This window comes from Sebastes fasciatus, chromosome 6 (genome assembly GCF_043250625.1).
Source record: "Sebastes fasciatus isolate fSebFas1 chromosome 6, fSebFas1.pri, whole genome shotgun sequence".
NCBI lineage: Eukaryota > Metazoa > Chordata > Actinopteri > Perciformes > Sebastidae > Sebastes > Sebastes fasciatus.
In genome coordinates, this window is record NC_133800.1 from 34,686,035 (window position 1) to 34,708,083 (window position 22,049).

At 39.9% G+C, this 22,049-nt stretch overlaps 1 protein-coding gene and 1 long non-coding RNA gene across 4 annotated transcripts in view; one reads left to right on the top strand and one right to left on the bottom strand.

The window, feature by feature from the left end:
- LOC141769934 (uncharacterized) overlaps positions 1-22,049 on the top strand; it is a 368,813-nt gene that overhangs the window by 293,898 nt on the left and 52,866 nt on the right. The gene's annotated exons all lie outside the window — the stretch shown is intronic.
- Positions 1-22,049, bottom strand: part of fras1 (Fraser extracellular matrix complex subunit 1) — a 310,338-nt gene that overhangs the window by 176,197 nt on the left and 112,092 nt on the right. For all 3 annotated transcript variants that reach the window (XM_074639460.1, XM_074639459.1, XM_074639458.1), the window contains exons 9-11: positions 20,357-20,548; positions 15,632-15,721; positions 12,214-12,361 (exon numbers count right to left, since the gene is read on the bottom strand). In XM_074639460.1, coding sequence (XP_074495561.1) covers positions 12,214-12,361; positions 15,632-15,721; positions 20,357-20,548 — 430 coding nt within the window. The remainder of the gene's footprint in view (positions 1-12,213; positions 12,362-15,631; positions 15,722-20,356; positions 20,549-22,049) is intronic.

Consider the following 22,049-nt stretch of genomic DNA (forward strand, 5'->3'; position numbering starts at 1 on the left):
CCTTCTTGGCCCACACCGGTTCCCAGTTGGTCCAGCGTTTTACCAACAACTTATGAGCACAAGCTTGTTTCTTTAATGTGTCGACCAACTGCACTTAAAAGTCATTATTCACTGAGTAAACATGTGTGAAAACAGGTTTTTCATGACCTAAATCATTGGTTACTGCGTGTGGAAAAAACCTTAACGCTGCTTCTGGTCGCCGGTTGGGAACAGCTGCTGCTGACAGTAACCAATATTTCACTTAATGTTATTTCAACAGTTATTTCTAGAAGTCCACGTACAACAAACTGTACAGCGGCGTCAATCTCATCCATGCAAACACTCAAGTAAAGCACAAGTACCTGGAAATTGTACTTAAAGGGCGGGTCCATTAGTTTTATTCTGTAGCTTCCCAGTGGTGTTCAACGGTTCGTATGATATATTATGAAAAAGTTATTCCTAATTTTTTGCTAATTTTCCTACTAATGTCTAGCAATTTCTGCTCATTACATGCATACAGTCTTTTCCAAATAAACTCCTGTCTTCACAGGAAACAACTTCCTCAGAATTAGGAAACAAAACTACTTAGTTACATGTCGGCTTAGGAAAAGATCGACTTAGTTAGATTTAGACAACAAAACTATTTAGTTAGGTTTAGGAATAGATCAACCTGGTTAGGATTAGGTAACAAAACAACTTAGTTAGGTTTAGGAAAAGATCGATTTGGTTAGGATTAGGCCAAACAAATATTTAGTTAGGTTTAGGAAAAGATCAACTTGGTTAGGATTAGGCAACAAAACTACATAGTTAGGTTTAGGAAAAGTTCGATTTGGTTAGGATTAGGCAAAACAAATATTTAGTTAGGTTTAGGAAAAGATCGACTTGGTTAGGATTAGGTAACAAAACAACTTAGTTAGGTTTAGGAAAAGATCGATTTGGTTAGGATTAGGCCAAACAAATATTTAGTTAGGTTTAGGAAAAGATCGACTTGGTTAGGATTAGGCAACAAAACTACTTAGTTAGGTTTAGGCAACAAAACTACTTAGTTAGGTTTAGGAAAAGATCAATTTGGTTAGGATTAGGCAACAAAACTACTTAGTTAGGTTTAGGAAAAGATCGACTTGGTTAAGATTGGCAAAAAAAAATATTTAGTTAGGTTTAGGAAAAGATCGATTTGGTTAGGATTAGGCCAAACAAATATTTAGTTAGGTTTAGGAAAAGATCACATTGGTTAGGTTTAGGTAACAAAACTACTTAGTTAGGTTTGGGAAAATATCATGGTTTAGCTTAAAGGTCACATATTATGCTCATTTCCAGGTTCATAGATGTATTTTAATGTTGCACTAGAACATGTTTACATGCTGCAATGTTCAAAAAAACCTTTATTCTTCTCATACTGCAGCCTGAGTCTGCCTGCCTCAGAGCCTAATTCAGCCTCTGTCTGAAAACCACTGATTCACAGCCTGTCTCCTCCCACTCTGATTGACAGAAAACGCTGACCAATCAGAGCAAACTTCCTCAACAACAACAGCGTCACCCTCCCCCTCCCTCCCGGAGAAGCTCTCAGAGTGGAGAGATAGCAGCTAGAATAGAGCTTATAAACCACTTTAAAGTTTATAAACCAGAAACTTCACCCAGCGCACGTTACCGGAGGAATCTGATCAGAAATCGGCGACACATGATGAACATCTGCGGTCCAGATTCCAGGTTTTCCTGACGGTTTCTCTCAGGTAAATAATGCTGTTTATAGCTCTGTTAGTTAACTCAGTGTTTACCTCATGCATCAACTCTGTAAACCGTAAACATACACTCTGTTTTACGTCTGTCTTTACAGATCCATCTGTGAGAAATGACCGACAGAATCATCCCAGAGGAGAGCAGATAGCTGAGAGCAGATGGGAGATACAGAGCTAACCCGGTAGCATGTAGCTAATCCGTTAGCATGTAGCTACATGCTAACGGATTAGCTACATGCTACCGCTATGACACGGTGTGTAAACACAGCGACCATCAGGGTGGAAAATAGAAGATGTGAAACAGTAGTCAGTTCATTATTTCTGCTAAAAGATAAATGTATGGAAGATCAGAGTAATGGTATATTATTTACAGTAGTAGCTGTCTCTGTGTTACCATGACTACAGACCACCGGAGCTTAGCTTACCATAGTTTACCAGAGCTGAAGACTTTCTCCTGTACCATGTTAACATAACTAACTAACAGGTGAGATGATTACAAATGCTGTGAATAATTAATATTGTCATCTGTCTACTCAAATAAAGTTTGACTGTGAAACAGAAATGTGTTGTGTTGCTTACAAGTCACTATTTACTACCTGTATTCTGCTACATGCATGACATCAAATATATATAATATATAAATATCATCTGTTTAAACAGTGTAATTACATAAAGCCTTTGTGAAAGAACATGTTATATTTAGATGATGGGAGTACATGAAGCCTGTTCTGCTGGTTCTTGCAGACTTTGCTCAAGTTAGGTTGAGGAGGAGAGACAGTGACGCGCTGTGGGGCGGGGTCAGCTACTGAAGGTTCTCTCTGGTTCGACCAGGAAACCCTTATATGGCTTGCATTTCTGCCTAATGACGTCAGAAGACTAGGAAAAAAGCGAATTTTTTTTCTGCACCCATTTCCGGACAAACGGAGGAGGAGAAAAAGAGAGAGGATGGTCTTTTATGATACTATGGTGGCCTGTAGACACACTGGGGACAGATATTGATGTTTAAAAGACATGGAAAAGTGCATTTTGCATAATAGGTGACCTTTAAATTAACTCCGGAAGTGGCGTTACTTAAGTACAGACGTTTCATGACAAATAAAGAAACTATTTTTTGACCTACCCATCCACCCTGACCTCCTCCCTTCGCAGCATTCGCAGTGCATTACATTTCGTAGATATAGCTACGAACAATGTATGAGAGCAGCCTGCCTAAAAACATTGGGTTCTTCTGGGTTTGTTAAATTTAAAGTTGTTTTTATATTTTCCAATTAAGGAGAGCTCTGAAGGCGTAAACAGCCTGTTCTCCTCCAGTCTTCTATGGAGAAAAGCAGCTGAAATTCATCCTTAAAATACAATTATTGCACAAAACAAGTTGGAAGGAAAAACATCACAATGAAACGTCAACGTTTCAGATATCCTCTGGCTTCTTTTGAAAATTTAACTGGCTTTTCAAAATCTGAAATAAAACGTCTCAAAAGTTAAAACATTCAATTTCAGAACTTCCAACAACTCGTTCACAAAAAGCGCCTGTCAGCATCCGAAGTGACAGAATCGGGGATGACAGCAACAACAACTGTCGTATCTGTCTGGATGGCAGAACAACCGAACGCATGCAGCCTCTTGTCAAACAATATGCGTGGCTGCTTGCACATGATTGCACTGTGATTGCTCCATTCATTATGTGAATGCATTGAGTGAATACAGTGCTCGCCGCTTGTAAAAATTTGACTGAGGGATCTGATTAATGAGAGATGGAGGAAGGGAAAAGAAAAGGAGAAGACGTGTAGGAAAAAGAGGGGGTGAAAGTGGAAAAAAAGAGGAGTTGAAGAACATGAGAAAGATGGAGGTGAGACTTTAACCTTAATGGCCAATAAGACTGTCAGTAAGCCAGAACATACTGTTCTAAGTATCTCCATCTCTCTTTTTCCACCCATTCTACTACCTCTCATTATTCTCTTTCTCTGTCTGCTTTTCTCCTTAACAGCTTCATTTTCTCTCTCCTATCCATTTTCTTTTCATCTGCCATTCATTCTCACTTTTTGACCTTACTTTTCATCCCACCTTCCCCCTCGTCGGCTCTCTGAACTGAGGAAAACTGGAGCTGTGTGGAGAAATGAGTGTGGCAAGGAGGAGGTATGAGTGAGGAAAAGTGGGAGATTGAGATACTTAGCACTGTATGTTCTGGCCCAGTGGCGGGTTTATTGGCTAATACGACTGTTCGTCAAGTGTTTATCTCTCTATTCAGCTGTGGCCAATGCTTCAGCTAGCGGTAATGTACCAATCTCTTGCATATATATTCTGGGAGTCTCTCATCCATCCTGAGCTCTTTCTGCAAATAAAAAGAAATCCTTCCTGAATATTAAGCAGTGGAAACAAATGAGGATATTTGAATACAAAACTCCACCTGAATAGTTACAAGATCATTTCCTGTTTGCTTTGACAGCAGAGGAGTGAATTGTGTGTTTCCCCCTCCTGAGGATAAAGACACATTTGCCACAGAAGTTAAGCAATCACACGCTTTGCTACGAGCCGTTGTTTACACAAGGCTGCCTTGACGCTCGCACACTGTACTTTAATTTCCTCACAAGCATAGCGAGCCAGAATCCCTGAAGCGCAAAATTAAAAACTACGGCTGTGATTAACAACAGAGTTGTATGAGAACAACTGATCCAGAGGTGTGGATCCAGGCGCGATTAACTGCACACGACAAACTTTTCGCCGTGTGAAACTGCAGATGTGTATATATTTGACAGAGATGATGCTATTCTGTCACACAGTGTCATTAGAAAAAAAATATAAGAGAAAAAAAATCACCCGCCGATGTTTCTGTTAAGCTTGACCTCTAACTTAGACTGGCTACCTGCCACAGTAGCGCGGAGAATAAGCCAACAACTTACCATCCACAGCCAACATTTACCAGCAGTTGGCTGGTGACTCAAGGTAATTTCACACCCTAATTCCCACTAAAAAGCCACTGCACCATTCAGTAATTCACCCATGCAGTCTGCTGCCAAATGTTTAATCATGAGACTCTTTATTTGAGACAATAAAGGAGCAAATCCATTCAATTCATCCAAACTTTGTTGATTAAAATTGAAGAAATAATGGTGACAGGATTGTGTGTGTTGGATCTGGTTACAGATGCACACATTATTGGATCTGTGGGCCCGTTTTCATCAAACATCTCATCATCTCATTGAAAGTTAAACTGAAAACAGTCCAACCTCAGAAAAAGAGGGACTTGAGAGTTATTTATGAAGCTTCCTACTCCTTGGAGAGAGTGTGACGTTGCTGTTTCATGACGCTCTTAGCCTATAAACTACAAATTATAATGATGTTTTGTAGCTTCAATGATGGAAAAAGTACTCATATCTTGTACTTAAAGTGCTAAATTTGATATCCAGAGCATTAATATAGCAGCTTTGCATTGTAAAGATATAGAGGAGTAATGTCTACCTGAGCAGAGAATGAAGTCAGAGCTTCTCTGTGCTTTGTTTACGTAGCCGGTCCGGCTGTGCGTGCATGTTAGTGCATGTGAGCGTGCCCCACTGGCTAGTGAATCGTCGCCGTACTGCACTGCTCCCATACGGCGGTTACCACTGATAACCTTTTACAGTCTTTTCAAAATAAACTTCCGTCTACTTGAGTAAATTACTCAGTTATTTTCCACCACTATGTGGTTTATCTGATAGTTGTGGTTTGGAGATAATAGAAACATTCGAAATGCAGAAAGTAGCTCCACTTTCTTTTAGCGTAGGCAGCCAAGTAACTAATATGATGCCAACACTAATAAACAGCTTAAATCTCTCAACGAGACCAATATGCCGTTTGCAAAGTAGACTGTAAATAAAAACTGTCTCCAAAGAAATACATATACAAATGAAAAGATTAAAAAAATTTAAATACGTCTGCTTGACATTATCTAGTCAGCTATTCCAATCACATCATTTAACAACGTAATAGAGCTGTGTACTTTTGTTGTTATTCCGTGATTTTACTCTGTGAGTCTTGGGGAAATTAATGCATTTGCACATTATCTGAGGCGCTGCAAGAGTCGAATTTGATGTATTATTGCCAGAATTGTTTGTTGTGTTAGACACAAATAATCGCTGTTACAAAGCTGCATTTTCCCTGCTGCCAAAATACATTAGGTTGTGGAGTCTTTGGGGAAGGAATGATTGCATTCCTGCAGAAGTTCAGTCAGACAAAATATTCACTTTTTAGTCAAAACATCATCTTTACATGAGTTCACTGTCATCAAGACATCAACACTTTTTAATCCTTATCAAAAAATACGTCCAAATATGTATCACTCTAAGAATATTTGAACCCGTTAGGACCGATTCTCTTCTCAGAGACACTTAATAAAGACGTTCCCTGATTATACTGGTACACTAGTACAAATTAATAATATCAAAAGACTCATTTGGGTCAAACCCAGATGAACCGAATGTGCAAGTACAAGGCTCACATCTCCAGCCTTTCCCATGAGACCTGAACGCAGCACGACTCCTGGTTACGGCCCTCGGGTGTGAACCGCCCAATGAGAGGAGAGGCTGCTGACCTTTGGGCCTATAGACAGCCGTGATTAATAGGCTTAAAGGAAGAAAGAGAAGAATACGTTTCCTTTTTTAGCTGCAAACTTAACACAGTTGGGAAATCCAAGTCACAGCCAGGCAGACACAAGTGAAAACACATGTTTCCTTCTGCATCAGTACATAAATGTAAAATGAAGTGGATAAATCATGTTTAAATCGCTTTGTTAAGGCTTACATAATAACATTATGGTGCATTATGGGGGTATTAAAACCATTACTGCACTCACACGTACATTAACACGCACAAGATGCGAGGTGATGGCAGGTGCAAGTGCGGGATAATGTGAGTGCATATCACACAAACAAGTTTAAATTATTCACACATGATAATCTCTTTTTATGCATGAAAAACACACATGACACACTCAGACCATGTGTTCACAAACGCACCTTTAACCCCTCTATAACACACACTCATTAACACTACCACAGAATGTACAAATATGTCAAGAGAGACAAGGTAAAGGACGCTTTCTGTTTCCAGCTCTGACGTTTTTCTCTCCAACACTATAATTACGACATACACCGATCAGCCATAACATTAAAACCACTGACAGGTAAAGTGAATAACATTGATTATCTCGTTACAATGGCACCTGACAGTGGGGGGGATATATATTAGGCAGCAAGTGAACATTTTGTCCTTGAAGTTGATGTGCTGGAAGCAGAAGAAATGGGCCAGCGTAAGGATGTGAGCGACTTTGACAAGGGCCAAATAGTGCTGGCGGGACGACTGGGTCAGAGCATCTCCAGAACTGCAGCTCTTGTGGGATGTTCCCGGTCTGCATTGGTCAGACTAAAGCACCAAAAGTGGTCCAAGGAAGGAAAAACGGTGAACCGGCGACAGGGTTAGACCCGAGGCTCATTGATGCACGTGGGGAGCGAAGGCTGGCTCGTGTTGTCTGATCCAATAGAAGAGCTACTGGAGCTCAAACTGCTGAAAAAGTTCATGCTGGATCCGATAGAAAGGTGTCAGAACACACAGTGAGGAGAAGTTTGTTGCGTATGGGGCTGCTTAGGCTCAGACCGGTGCCCATGCTGACCTAATGTTATGGCTGATCAGTGTATATACAGTGTGTGGTACTTAAAGAGACAGGCAGAGAAGAGAGGGTGCTGATAAAGATAGAAAGAGGCATGAAAACCAAAAAGAGACAAAGAAAAGTGAGAAATTGAAGAGAGAGAGGCAATGGATGGCATTAACCCTTCTGCAGAGAGTTAGGAAGAAGATTCTTAAATGTGTTTTAAACTGATAAAAAGATTAAATCAAAAAGCATCCAGGTGTTTTCCACCGCCCTCAAGGAAAAAGTAAAGATTAAAAAATATGAAAGTAGGTGGTTTAGTCTAGCGGGCCTCCTTCTAAAGGGTATACATTTAATAGATGATTAACAGGGATGGAAAGAAGAAAAAAAAAAAATGCTGTAACATCTAATCTTTGCCTTTTCCATTAAATATTGGATCATTTTACCTCTTTTAGCCTCGGACAGTTACTCAAATGAAACCGTCATTAAGATCCAAGATGTAACTGACAAAAGGTCGCAATTACAAATACAAGTCTGCTACTTCAGCACCACGGACAGCGCCATGGATTCATCACCACACAGCAGAGAAAAAAACGTATTGATAAGAAGTGAAAGTCAATTGTTAGTTTCTCTTCAACATCAGCGCCCAGCAGCAGAGCTACGCTTCCGCCATTTTGGACTGAAAGCCACTACCGGACGCCAGTAAAACGTCCGCCTACAAAGTGCCGTACAAAAGTAAAACAGAGTTATCTCTATTCTACTGAAATATCCTGTGTTGAATCTCAAACTTCTTCATGTGAAGGATCCAAAAAGGAGTCCAATAGACCCCAGTCCAATAGACCCCAGTCCAATAGACCCCAGACCATGGATGTAGAAGAGGTTGTATTATATTAGAAATGTTAATGGTGACTTAGGAGATGAAGAAGATGAACCACAGGTATCGGAGCTAACCATGCACACCCGTACTTTTTGCTGCCCCCCACATGCACATCACACTAAATCTTGCTTTGGAGCTCAACGCTGCCATAAAACTGCCATCACTAATACAAAATACCTGCGAACTTAAATTCATGAGAGACTGAGCTGCTAAATGAGATGGAAATTAAATAAATGAAACGGCAAAGCCACTGCACAAGCTGGTGGATATCATTAATAACCAATGTGGTGTTTTGTTAATCTGTTGAATTAAACATAACTTTAAGAAGGAATCAGTTTTTCTAGCAAACACACACACACACACACACACACACACACACACACACACACACACACACACACACACACAAGGCCATCAGAGGCAAAAACAGCCGGCTACTTCAGGAAATAAGGTTTTATAGGTTTCCCCTGATATTTACCTGGACTAATTAGACTGTGTATTTGTCTGAGAATAAACAACGCTTTTACTTTTTATACATTTTAATAAGCTGCTGCAGAGAAATGGTCTAAACAGAAACACCTAAGAGAGCGAGAAGGCTGTCGAGGGACGCAGAACACACACGAGCTAAATGTGAACAACTTCATCCAAACCAAACCTCATCAAACTATTGTCGTCTCAAACAGTCCATTTGTGTGGCGCGATAGAAAGTGTCTCCCTTGCCCAAACTGTAATTATTCATTCATGCAGCCAAACTTAATTATAAGTCTTCATAAATCTTTACAATGTGGTCCCACTCTTTAATTGCCTCTCGGGGTATTTAAATATATGAGAAATTAGCTGGTGTTTGTTTCTGGTTATAAGTGCTGACAGTCTGTGTGCCCATTCTCAGTCAACAGATGGATCAGCCGTTTTTAAAAGGGGGAGGTGAAGCAGACGTGCCGAGATGTGACTCCGTGGTTAAGAAATTAGCTTAAAGCCATCATTTTATGTCTTTTCATTTAAAGGGACTGTTTGTAACTTTCTAAGTGTATAAATGTACCGGGTCGAGACACATGCGTGGCCGCTGTCTCTCCTCCTCTGCCTGCTTGCCTTCACTCAGACAGCGCACGCGTTCTCGCGTACTCGCTCCACCTCTAGACGTGAACGCGCGCTCACTCCACACTGCAGGAGAGTTAGTTTAGCTCTGAGAATATCTAGTGAATGTTCAGTGGATGTTTGTGCAGAAATAACTGCTGCAGCTCCTCCAGACCAACAGAGGTTTCCTGTGTCTTGTGAAGTGACGGGGCTCCGCAGAGAGAAACGTTATCATCTCGTTACCGACCGGGTAACGGTGTCTCCCTGTTCACTCCGGCTGCGGGCGGAGGGAGACGAGTTTCTCGCTGCGGAGCCCCGCTGGGGAGCCCCGCTGGGGAGCCCCGCTGCCTGCGCTGAGGCAGGAGAAGCAAACACAGCATCAGCATTGATTCATGGAGAGACCTTCGTCTGGTCAGCTAACATTACTGCCAAGCAGCTGAAATATAGAGTGATATTGTGGTTTTAGCTGACGTGTGCCGCCTCACTGTTTTGAGTGATGCTCGTTCATGTCTATGTAGAGCGAGCACAAGCTCGAGCCCAACACTGACTTTCGTTGATTTCACGGCCACAGGTGTCGCTGTTAACAAGCATTTCTGAAAGTTACAAATAGTCCCTTTAATTGTTTAATTTGTGGTCTCTCCTGTTGAAACGAGTTGAAGGGAAAGATCGTTAAAAACATACAGGGGGGACTGCGGTCACCATTACAGTTACACCGTATCATAACATAAGCTTCTTATTTTTGCACTCATTAATTGTTAAATAGCTGGATATATTCTGCCATGGAGAACTGGCCAACAAAGTGAAAGTTATTTTTTATTTCATGTAACTTCAAGGCCCCCAGGGAGCCGCAGAGCAGCAGCAGCACTGTGTCCAGAAACTTTTTTAACTATCGTACCATTCTGCTCTTTCAAAACTGCACAGGAAATATCTCAACTTCAAATGATGCCTCTTTGTTTGAAAAAAATACAGAGAAAATACCCCATCAAACAACAAAATGGATCCAGGAATTCAAAGCGCATCAACCCACCTGCTTTTTTTAAGAGTTAGAGTTTGAATCTGATGTTGATATTAACGTGTAGAACTGAATGTAAATATGAAGAAGGGGTTTGAATTAAAGCCAACAGTTAAAAGCAGTGATAGACTGAGGATGGATTATATTGACTGTGTGTGACTGTTCCAGTCTGTCCTCAGGCGACGGCATGCTGAAACATACAGAGCAGCTTGGCCAGCGCTGCCCTCCTCCCCAAGGACAAGTTGGATTTTGTCCTCCTGGCTGCTTCGCATATCTATAAACTCACTCTGTTGGAGTCTCTCTCTGCCCTCTCTTCTTTAATTATCCAACTAGCTTCTCATTTACATAAGCAGTAATCAAAGCAAAGTGTATTCATATACCAGTGGCACATTTCTAGAGCAGACATTGCAGCATGCTCCACAATAAAAGACAAAAACAAGAAGGAGACACAACATAAAGGACACATCCATTCACACCTGACTAGTGCAGTCTGGTCTTCTGTACTTACACTTACAATTCTGAGTTCGTAAGTGTGTTCACACTGACAAGTATGGCAAAATGAAGTGCACTATGAGTACTATAAGAAGAAGAAGGAGAAGGAGAAGAAGAAGAAGAAGAAGAAGAAGAAGAAGAAGAAGAAGAAGAAGAAGAAGAAGAAGAAGAACAAAAACAACAACAACAACAAGTAGAAGGAGAAGGAGAAGAAGAAGAAGAAGAAGAAGAAGAAGAAGAACAAGAACAAGAAGAAGAATAAGAATAAGAATAAGAATAAGAAGAAGAAGAAGAAGAAGAAGAAGAAGAAGAAGAAGAAGAAGAAGAAGAAGAAGTAGAAGGAGAACAACAACAACAAGTAGAAGGAGAAGGAGAAGAAGAAGAAGAAGAAGAAGAAGAAGAAGAAGGAGGAGAAGGAGAAGAAGAAGAAGAAGAAGAAGAAGAAGAACAAGAAGAAGAATAAGAAGAAGAAGAAGAAGAAGAAGAAGAAGAAGCTGTTAGCAAAGAACGTATATTGCCAAGGAGTGAAAGTCAATTGTTGGCAATATAAAAAATATTATAAAAAAATATTATAAATATAATCCAAAATGGCGGCAGTGGCTTTTGTCGAAAAAACACCAGAGTTTCGTCTCTTTGCTTCTGTACTCTTTGCTTTTAGCTGTTCATGTTTCTGATTTACTTGCAACGTACAAATTTCCACCCAAATGTGTCCTGGTAGACGATATCGTATATCGCATGCAGATATTTCCACCAAAATAGTGGTGTGACGTTTTTGTGTCAAATCCCACAGATTCAAAGAGAGAGGACTTGATTCTTGAGTCCTAGTTTTGTACCAACAACAAACAATCAAACAGGGAGATCTCATTAAAAGAAAAGGCAGAGGAGCCAACTTCTCCACCCACAGTGGTGGCAAAGACACTGAAGTACAACAAAACACGATGTGATTTGGCAGCGAGCAGAGACGCAGTACGACATTCACATACTCTTCTGCTAGTTAGTTGTATTTTTATGCCTGTAAACACTTCTCTGACTGAGAAGGACATTTTCAGGGCATTGTGGTAAATGAGAATGTGCGGATAATTAAAAGGTAAATGACAACTTCATCCCAAAATAACTCTAATATTACAGATTTAACAGTGTGTGGCGGGATCTTAAAGCTGATTCATAAAGCCTCAGGCGGTTTATAAGATCAGCAAAAATGAGTAGACAATAAAAACAGGTCAATGTAAAATGAAGGAGGGACCTTAATCTGCCAAAGTCACCTGCAGACACCAACACAGTGAATCTTTTATGATGTGTGTGCTGTCAAAGCGGGAGTCGTAAAACAGGAACAGGGTTTGATAGAGCAGAAGAATGTTATGGAAGTGGCCAGACACAACACAAACTACTGACACAAACACACCCAGCATCCTTTGCAGCAACGTACCTTGGCGACACTCGGGGCAGCATCGGCCCTCCTGGGTGACGACCAGCGTGCCCGGCGGGCAGGTGGGGCAGGAGTGCAGATAACAAGTCACCTGGGCATCACGGCATTCACACTCCCGGCAACCGCTATCAGTCCATCGAGCCAGGTCCTGAAAGAAGAGAGGAGATAAAGAGAGACAGGGGATGAAAGTGGAGGAGAGAGAGAGAGGGGGGATAGTTTATTAGACCAGGGTTCAGCAGCATAAACTTAGTTTAAGACTAATCTTGGCCTTAGACTGGTCTTAGATTGTGTGGTTAGACTGGTCTAAATGTCTGTTGCATAAATATTAAGACTGACTTGATTTGAGGTTGGAAAGTTAGCGATCGTTCTCACTGGCTAAGCCTGAGGGGAGAGCTTTGTTGCTATGGCAACACTCTGTTAGAGGGACAGTTAGCAAACTATTTCAACTGTTTATCCATTACTTTTAGCTAACTATTTCTTTATGGAAAATAATGTATTTAATGTGAGCAGAGCATCACAACACAAATGGCCACAAAATACTCTTATTGACCCCACATTCACAACAGCTGTTAATTCTTACCTTTCACAATAAAAGCCCTAGACATATACGCTGTATCACTGCTTTCCTAGGAGAACTTAGATTCACTAAGAGACATCTCAGCAATATATTGTGTACATATGTATGTATCACACTCAAAAATACATGTCAGTATCCAGTATTTATTATGGATGGTTGATCTGGCACGTTTTAATTAACGACAGCAATGACGAGAGAAATGACCCGAATAATGTCCGAAAGTGTTTTTTCATTCTGCAGATGAGCTCACTGTATAGTCTTCTATATTGTCCTCTACATACACACTGAATAGTGAGTAGGGAGTAGTGAATGATTTCAGACACAGCCTAGGTCTATTTTTATGCAACTGGCCCCAACTGAATTGAAATTGAATGCAAAGATTGAAGCTCTTATTATGCGACTGTGACAAATATATATTTACAGGGAATGGACAGAATATATGAAAACACAAAACAACAGAGGATTATAACTTGGAAGAAGCTGAATCACAATCACAAAGGAAGCCATGCTGACCAGACACTAAGCTGAATGCAAATCAGCTGTATGTGTCAGCTTCTAAAAGAAGCCTGACAGTCACGACTATTATATACATTTTCAAGACAGACTCTTACTGACAGAGGGTCAAACAGCCGGAACGTCACTCACAAAGAAAACTGATTGAATGAAAACATTTTGTTTTTGTTCCAAACAATCTGGTGGCAGGTCTAAGCTCAGAGGCAAGGACGGACGCCTTGAATCACAGAATCAAAACTTTTCTGACTGGTAGAAAACTAACGAGCATAATGAGCTCTTTATATATAGCACGACTCCCATTCACAAACCACTTGTATCCAAGGATGTTATCTGAGCAGAGAACAAAACCTGCAGCCTTCGGTGTCTGTTATCTCATCTGATGCAACCTGTACGGTTATGTAACACTTTTACAGAGCCAAACACTTTTCTCTCATTATATACCACAGTGCCAGACACTATACTATACTATACTATACTGTACTGTACTGTACTGTACTGTACTGTACTATACTGTACTGTACTGTACTGTACTGTACTGTACTATACTATACTGTACTGTACTGTACTGTACTGTACTGTACTGTACTGTACTGTACTATACTATACTATACTATATTATACTATACTATACTATACTATACTATACTATACTATACTGTACTGTACTATACTATATTATACTATACTATACTATACTATACTATACTATACTATACTATACTATACTATATTATACTATACTATACTATACTATACTATACTATATTATACTATACTATACTATACTATACTGTACTGTACTATACTATACTATACAATACTATACTATATTATACTCTACTATACTCTACTATACTATACTATACTATACTATACTATATTATACTATACTATACTATACTATACTATACTATACTATACTATACTATACTATACTATACTATACTATACTATACTATACTATCAGCAGATCGTAACATTAGTGACCTGTGGAAAGTAGAGGCACATTTCCAACACATTCATTTATCAAACAACTGGAGGAACAAAGAAACATACGGCCTATTTGCATTTTTTATCTGTTCAAAATGTGCCTTAAAGGGAGATTCGTCAAGTATTTAATCCTCTTATCAACATGGGAGTGGACAAATTTGTTGCTTCATGCAAATGTATGTATATATTTATTATTGTAAATCAATTAACAACACAAAACAATGACAGATATTGTCCAGAAACCCTCACAGGTACTGCATTTAGCATCAAACAATATGCTCCAATCATAACATGGCAAACTGCAGCCCAACAGGCAACAACAGCTGTCAGTGTGTCAGTGTGCTGACTTGACTATGACTTGCCCCAAACTGCATGTGATTATCATAAAGTGGGCATGTCTGTAAAGGGGAGACTCGTGGGTAGACATAGAACCCATTTACATTCACACATCTGGAGGTCAGAGGTCAAGGGACCCCTTTGAAAATGGTCCTGCCACTCATTATTATTACTATACATTATTTAATGACTTTAAACCAAAACAATTCACAACATGTAATACAGTTTTCCCACCTGGGACAATCAAGTTTTGAAATAGACAACTGTATTATCCACCTTTTAGCTGCTTTATGTGCTTCTAAATCAGCTTAAAGATACTTTATTAGCTCATTAACGTTCCCCCTTTGTGATTGTTTTGTGTCACTCGGGAAGTTAAACCGGTAACAATCTAGTTACAAACCGGCTGGTTTAACCTTTCAGGCCAGCCTTTCAAACACGATGGAATGGAGAAGTGCATGTATTGATGTGTGTGAGTGCGGAATAAGTATGCAGTATCCATCTTTGTTTACTACTAAGATGAATTCCTCGGGGAGACAAAGAAAAATCTATTGCTGCGAGCCTCGGCCTTGGCTGACCGTCGTGCAGCATTCAATCAGCATTCCTCCTTTGCTGAAAATGTCAAAAATTAAAGGCTTTGCATCGTGTGTTTCCAGGACCGGCCTATGAATAATGAAGTTCACAGCAGAATAATGGGAGAGTTTCTTGTTACAGGCTTAACAGCCCAAAGTAATCTGATATCTCTGTCCTAAAACACACATTTACTCTGAGTCACTGCAGCGTTCGTATTTATGTATTTATAACCAGCTTAATATTGATGTATTTGGCTGTTTGTGTAGCTGCCTCCTCTGCAGTGGCACTTTGTGCCACTTGCTTTTTACTTCTGAGAATAGAGAGTTTACAGAAGCCCCGCGGTGTCTTTGTCTCGCCCACACTGTTTGGATTTTCTTGCCTGATTTAGCAATTTTTGTTGCAAACACACTCAAAGTAAAATAAAAAAAGTACCTTGTAGGAATTCCCCTCGTACAAACAGGAAGGTTTCACGGAGGAACACTCCGGGCAGCACTTCTCTGTCAGGTGGATGAGCTCTGATCCCTAGAAAATATCAAAATATATATTCAGAGTTACAGGGAAAATCAACATAAGACATAAAATAACAAACTGTACGACACAAGAGAAGTTGATCGAGCCACAGTGAAAGTACACCAGTCTTTACTCCAAAAGTTCTACATCTTATAGTCAGGAACAAGGGCTGTCAATCGATTCAAATTGATTAAGCTACATGCCGATGCTTTATGTTTACATAGCATTGCAAGCAATCTCTTGGGTGGAGACCTTGTATCTCCATGATGCAGGAGTGTGAGAATCTGCTTTGATTTCCAAGGCATCATTTGAAGTTGAGATATTTTGCTGAGCAGTTTTGAAAGAGCAGAATGGTCCAATAGTTTTAAAAAACTTTGACTACAGTGCTGCTCATCGCCTCCCCGGAGCTTTGGAGTTACACAGTGTCTTTCACAGTCAGAAAAATGTCCACCATGTATTTTTGAGTTTGTTGGCTTTTAAAAAGCTTTTCACAATCTGCTCCAGCCACAGACCTTGTAATCCTTTAATAAGAATTAAAAAATAAATTGGGGTTATAAGCTCTGCACATTACAAAGGCAATATTCCACTAATGCAATTAAGTCCTCCTTACAGGACCATAACAGTACGTTTTCAGCCCAGGTGGCCCCCCTCCTCTACTCTAACTGTACCCCAGTGCCTTTCTCTGCCTATTGACCCACACATGTCATTAAAGCCCTAACCTCCTCTTATTCGTTGTGCACACTGACACACACACACGGGGTGAAAACTGCATGACTCTGATCTTCTCAGCAGAGTGACCTTGCTCAATTCAGAGCTGGACAACCGCCAATTATAGTGCTTACGGTTAATGACACTCACCAGCTGTAATTATCGCCGTACAGCATGATTAATGAGGGATTATTTGGCCGTGGCAGGGGATATTAAAGCATCATTATTAAATCTGCTTGACGTAAGAAAACATTGGAAGAGGTGTTGAGTCTGACGCGACGCCGAAACCCAAAGTGGGTCATTTTAGGGGATAAAAGTAACTATGGGAACACCGGCTAATAACCTTAACAAATGCTTTGTTTGTTTTGTCCCAAAAAACCTCCCACATCCACCGTCCTACATTCCTAACTGGGACAAGTCTGAGCAGCTTGTCTTCACATGAAGGCATCATTTTGACGTGGGGATGGTATTGAGTTAAAAGATGTGATGCGTTCAGGGAAAGCCTTCTAAGACTGGGGTGCACCAAGAAGGATTAATTTAATCTAAGATTAATTCTAATCAAAGTTTAGCTAAACTAGTTTTAAAATGAGTAAATACAGATTTAAAATTAAGCAGAGCTCTGTTACACAATTAAAAACTAATCTCTGTTCAGTAAATACAAGTTTAAACCAAAACTAAATAGAGTTTAACCCATTTGTGCCCAAAGTCTATATTCCGTATGATAAGGAAAAATTCAACAACATTTGTTCTGATTGGTCAAAAGTCTTGAAATTTGGTACGACCATACTTTTGGCAAGTATCTAACAGTACAACTTTGAATTTTTTAGATCACATGAAAAATCTAAAAATTTTTAATAGTCAAAGTCAGGGTTTTTAAAAATTAAGGAAAAATACTAACATTGTGTTTATTAAATGTTTTCCATTGGAAATATTTTTGACACTGCACACTTGTTATGAGTTCATAGCTACCAAATACTTGATTGTGCTCCTTGTAGTTTCAGAGATACAGACATTTTCTTATCATATTATATATTATATATATTATATCTAGTTTAATCTAGTAATCTAGTAATTTGGACATGGGACTTAAACATAATGGACTCTATTGCAAAAAACAGTCCGATGTGTCCAAAGACTAGGAGTGTGTTCCAATCCGCGTACTTCTGTACTTACACTCACTACTTTGAGTGCATAAGTGTGTTCACACTGGGAAGTACGGAAAAATGCAATGCACTCAAAGTACCCGGATGTTGTACTCAAAACGGTCAGACCGTTGAGTGAGGAACGCTGGACACTTTCCACACTCAACTGTCGCCATCTTGGCTACGTAGCGGAAGGGGCGGAGCCACGACCTCTATTCAAACAGACGTAGATAACAGAATAAAACAATACAATACGTAAACATACTGGTGCATTTTCAGCCAACAGGAGGACACATCGTAGGCGACGACGTTGGAAACCTAATTTCCACTCTGCTTTCATTTTTTTTCAGAAGATATTTTGGCGGGTAGCAAGCCGCGGTCAAATGTTGCGATCGTCATTTCCGGTCAGTGCGCCGCAGAGTATTCGATTTGAGACGACCCTACCCCGCTGAAATTTACGCACTACTCAAGTGAGTACAGAGTGCACAAAGTGAACTACATTGAAGTGTACTTCTGGAAGTACGTGGATTGGAACACATTCTGACTTTCTTCTGCCATCTTAATATTAAGCTAGTTTTAAAGTTTGGTGCAACATGATTTGAAGTTAAATCATGATTTAATCAGGTTTAAAAATGAATCCTTGTTGGTGCAACCCAGCCTAAGTGTGACGTCAGGTTGATGTAGTTGCAGTGCAGCTGAGTTTAAGTCGTATGTTTTGTGTCTACAGACAGATTCTAGTGCTGAAATTGCAGTGCAAGTTTACTTAACCCCTGTTATTTTTAGCTACGGTTCCCATCAGCTTCCACACACATCATTACTGCCTCAACTTGTCTTTCAATTTACTTCATCTTAACGGAGTGAATTATCTGTGATGGAAGCAGCAGCCAACCTTGTAACCCCCCCAACGATCACCCAATTCTCCCATTCCACCCAAAGCTCCTAAATACCAATGAAGATCGTTACATCAGACCTCGTGAGCCGGTACGTTTCACTGCGGCAAATTACCCCGACTGTAGGAAACTGTGAACAAAGCAACTGTGACATCTTCCATTAACGTTTTAGTGGCCCATTTGAGGAGCAGGAAATGAGATTTCTGGGTGCTGACATGTTGCATTTTGGGGGGTAAAGAGAACTTGGGTAGGAAAGGTTCTTTTTCCTCTTGTAGGCTACAAACATTATCTATATACGTCAACATGGATAACAGGTGTTGGTGGCAGCCAAAAGACTAAACTGGCTCTTGCTATGTTGTAAAATAAATGAGACGAGTTTTATATATACAAATATTTCTCAATTTTTCTCATGGTTGGTATCAATGGATTCATTAAGTTTTGTAGTTTCATATGATACAATGTGTCTAAACTACAAAACCTAATGAATCCATTGGTACCAGCCATGTCATACTAGCTTGTCATGAAGGAGGATAAATAACGCTCCAAACTTATGCTAAATTTGGCGAGGAAAAACCGTAATGGCCATTTCCAAAGGGGTCCCTTGACCTCTGACCTCCAGATATGTGAATGTAAATGGGTTCTATGGGTACCCACGAGTCTCCCCTTTAAAGACATGCCCACTTTATGATAATCACATGCAGTTTGGGGCAAGTCATAGTCAAGTCAGCACACTGACACACTGACAGCTGTTGTTGCCTGTTGGGCTGCAGTTTGCCATGTTATGATTGGAGCATATTGTTTTATGCTAAATGCAGTACCTGTGAGGGTTTCTGGATCAATATCTGTCACTGTTTTGTGTTGTTAATTGATTTACAATAATAAATATATACATACATTTGCATAAAGCAGCATATTTGTCCACTCCCATGTTGATAAGAGGATTAAATACTTGACAAATCTCTCTTTAAGGAACATTTTGAACAGATAAAAAATGTGCAATAGTTTTTGATCATTTGCGATTAACTATTGACAATCATGTGATTTATCACGATTAAATATTTTAATCGATTGTCTATAAACACAAGATTCAATGCATCCTCATACAATGGTTCGTATGATATCTTACAAGAAGTTACTCCTCATTTTTTTTGTGCGTTTTTCCTACAAATGTCCAGTGTCATGTGTCAATTTCAGCTCTAGTCTTTTCAAAATATACTTCCGTCTTCACAGGAAACAACTTGGTTAGGTTTAGGCAACAAAACTACTTAGCTAGGTTTGAGTTAAAATAACTACAGAAGTGGTGTAACGTAATAAATGAATCAACGCTGACTTCTGGTTTCACACGGGCTACGAACGCCGGTCTCCAGCATGAATGTCTGGTGTTTTTTGACTTGCCCATCCACCCCGCCCGCTCCCCTACGCAGCCTTAGTCGCTCTTTATACTTCCTGGTTCACAGTTATGTAGATTACATGAAAACTGACTTTGTGGGATATAAATTACAGCGCATTACTTTTACAGTGTACGAGACCAGCCTGCAAGATTATACAACTCTGACCTGTTGTCACTCCAGAAAACACTTTATTCTCCACCTTAGTGATTGCAAGGTAAACAGTAAACCAATGTAATTAATGTAATTTGATTGGCCAACACTGTGTTGCTGAATAACAGAGCATCGAGGCAACAGTTTAGTTTAGGTTCAACTTTTTGGCTCTCTGGTTTGGATGAATAAAATCTAATCTTTTCCAGCCTTTATAGGGCAGTTTTGCCTCCAAGGAAACATTTATAACAATAAAACCGACAAGGCCACATTTGCTCCTTGGTTTATATATATATATATATATATATATATATATATATATGTATAGAGAGATATTTATAATAAAGACCTTGCTTCTTTCAGACTCACCTGCGGGCATTCAACACGACCACACTCGGCCCTCTGGCAGAGGACCTGACCCCGGTTGCAGGAGCAGAACTCGCAGCCTGTGCCGTTCCACATGTCTCCATGGTAACGCACCGCGCCCTCGTACAGGCAGCTTCCCTTGGCAGCGGCGCATTCATCACAGCACTGGCCGGCACGTTTCACTTTGGTTTGACCCTGCGAGGGAAGCAGTTTAGGGTTGTGTTTGTTTGGTTTTCATGTACAGAACAGATGAATGAAGGAATAAAAACTGAGCTGTGAGACAAGACAAAGAAAATCCCAGAGGCTTATAAAATGCCGGTTTGTGTTTCAGCAGAGAGAGATAAGAGGATGAAGCAGAGAGTGTGTGTCGCATTATTATTAAAACACACCAAACAGACCAGACATCTTCTTACGACTTCATTTGGAAGTGCTGACGGGTGTAGATTTACTGACGATACAGATGTGACTGAGAAGTTCAGGTCGTCTGTATCTCTGAAGAAAGTCCATGTTACTTTAGAAAACTTCCTTTTCCTCTATAAGTTGAGGCAGCATGTTCAAAGTCTATCCATTTATTAACAGACCAGAGCAGGTAGTTATTAGCTCAGCTTTTTTCTCCTTGTATCTGCGTATTTCAGAGTGCTGGTAGTTTGAGGCTTTGAGTCCACTGGGATCCTCTATTCGCTGTGCGTGATTCAGTTTCTGCTATCATCAGTGGAGGGAATGGGCTGAGAGCTGAGAATATTTTAATTTAAGTTTTAGGTAAGGTTTTTTTTAATGGAAACTTTTGAGTGAAAGAGCGAAATGGGTTTCCACTGGTTTCACAGTAACAGCAGAAAGCCTGGTCCTAATAAATCTACACGTTTAAACGTTCCAGTCTAAGGCTGACTATATAATAATGAACTATGAATTAATGAATGAATTATATAGCGTCAAATCATAACAGAAGTTATCTCGAGATGCTTTTCATATAGAGCAGGTCTAGACCATACTCTATAATTTAGAGACCCAACAAGAGATCCCTCATGAGCATGCATTGTTATGTGACAATGGCCAGGAAAAAGTCCTCTTTAGTGAGTAGAAACCTCGGGCGGAGCCTGGCTCTGGGTGGTCTGCCTCGACCGGTTGGGTTTATTATTTATAGAGCTTCTATTGGTCCAAAGCTACAATTCAATTCAATGCACAACATGCTTGTTTTATTGGTGCAAATGGTCCCCATTGGTAGACAGGCACTTTTTAATGATACAGCACAATTCTGGCCGCTTGCCACGGACCCCACTTTGAGAATCACTGCTGTAGATTTACAAAAGACGGGTGCAACACATTTGTCTTTATTTAATGTGCAATAAACACACTTTTTCAAATATACCGTAAAGTTCTTTAATCACATAAACTCTTTGTTATGCGTTGTATTGTATCACTTTAATGACTGTTTTACTGTGGTTTTATGCTGCTTTCCTGAAAACATAATTTTCTCTTGTGGGGAATCAAAGGTCTCAAATTAACTGGACTATATATATCTAGGAAATTACTGAGCCTTTTAAAAACTATATATTTGTGGACCGTTTTATTATTTAAAGTGCTTGTTTTACAGAAACTCATTCATGCCTCTAGTTCCATTAAGATGGACTATTGCAGTGGTTTCTGTCCCCAAAAGACCAATAAACGACTGCAGCACATTCAGAATGGGAAAACTTTG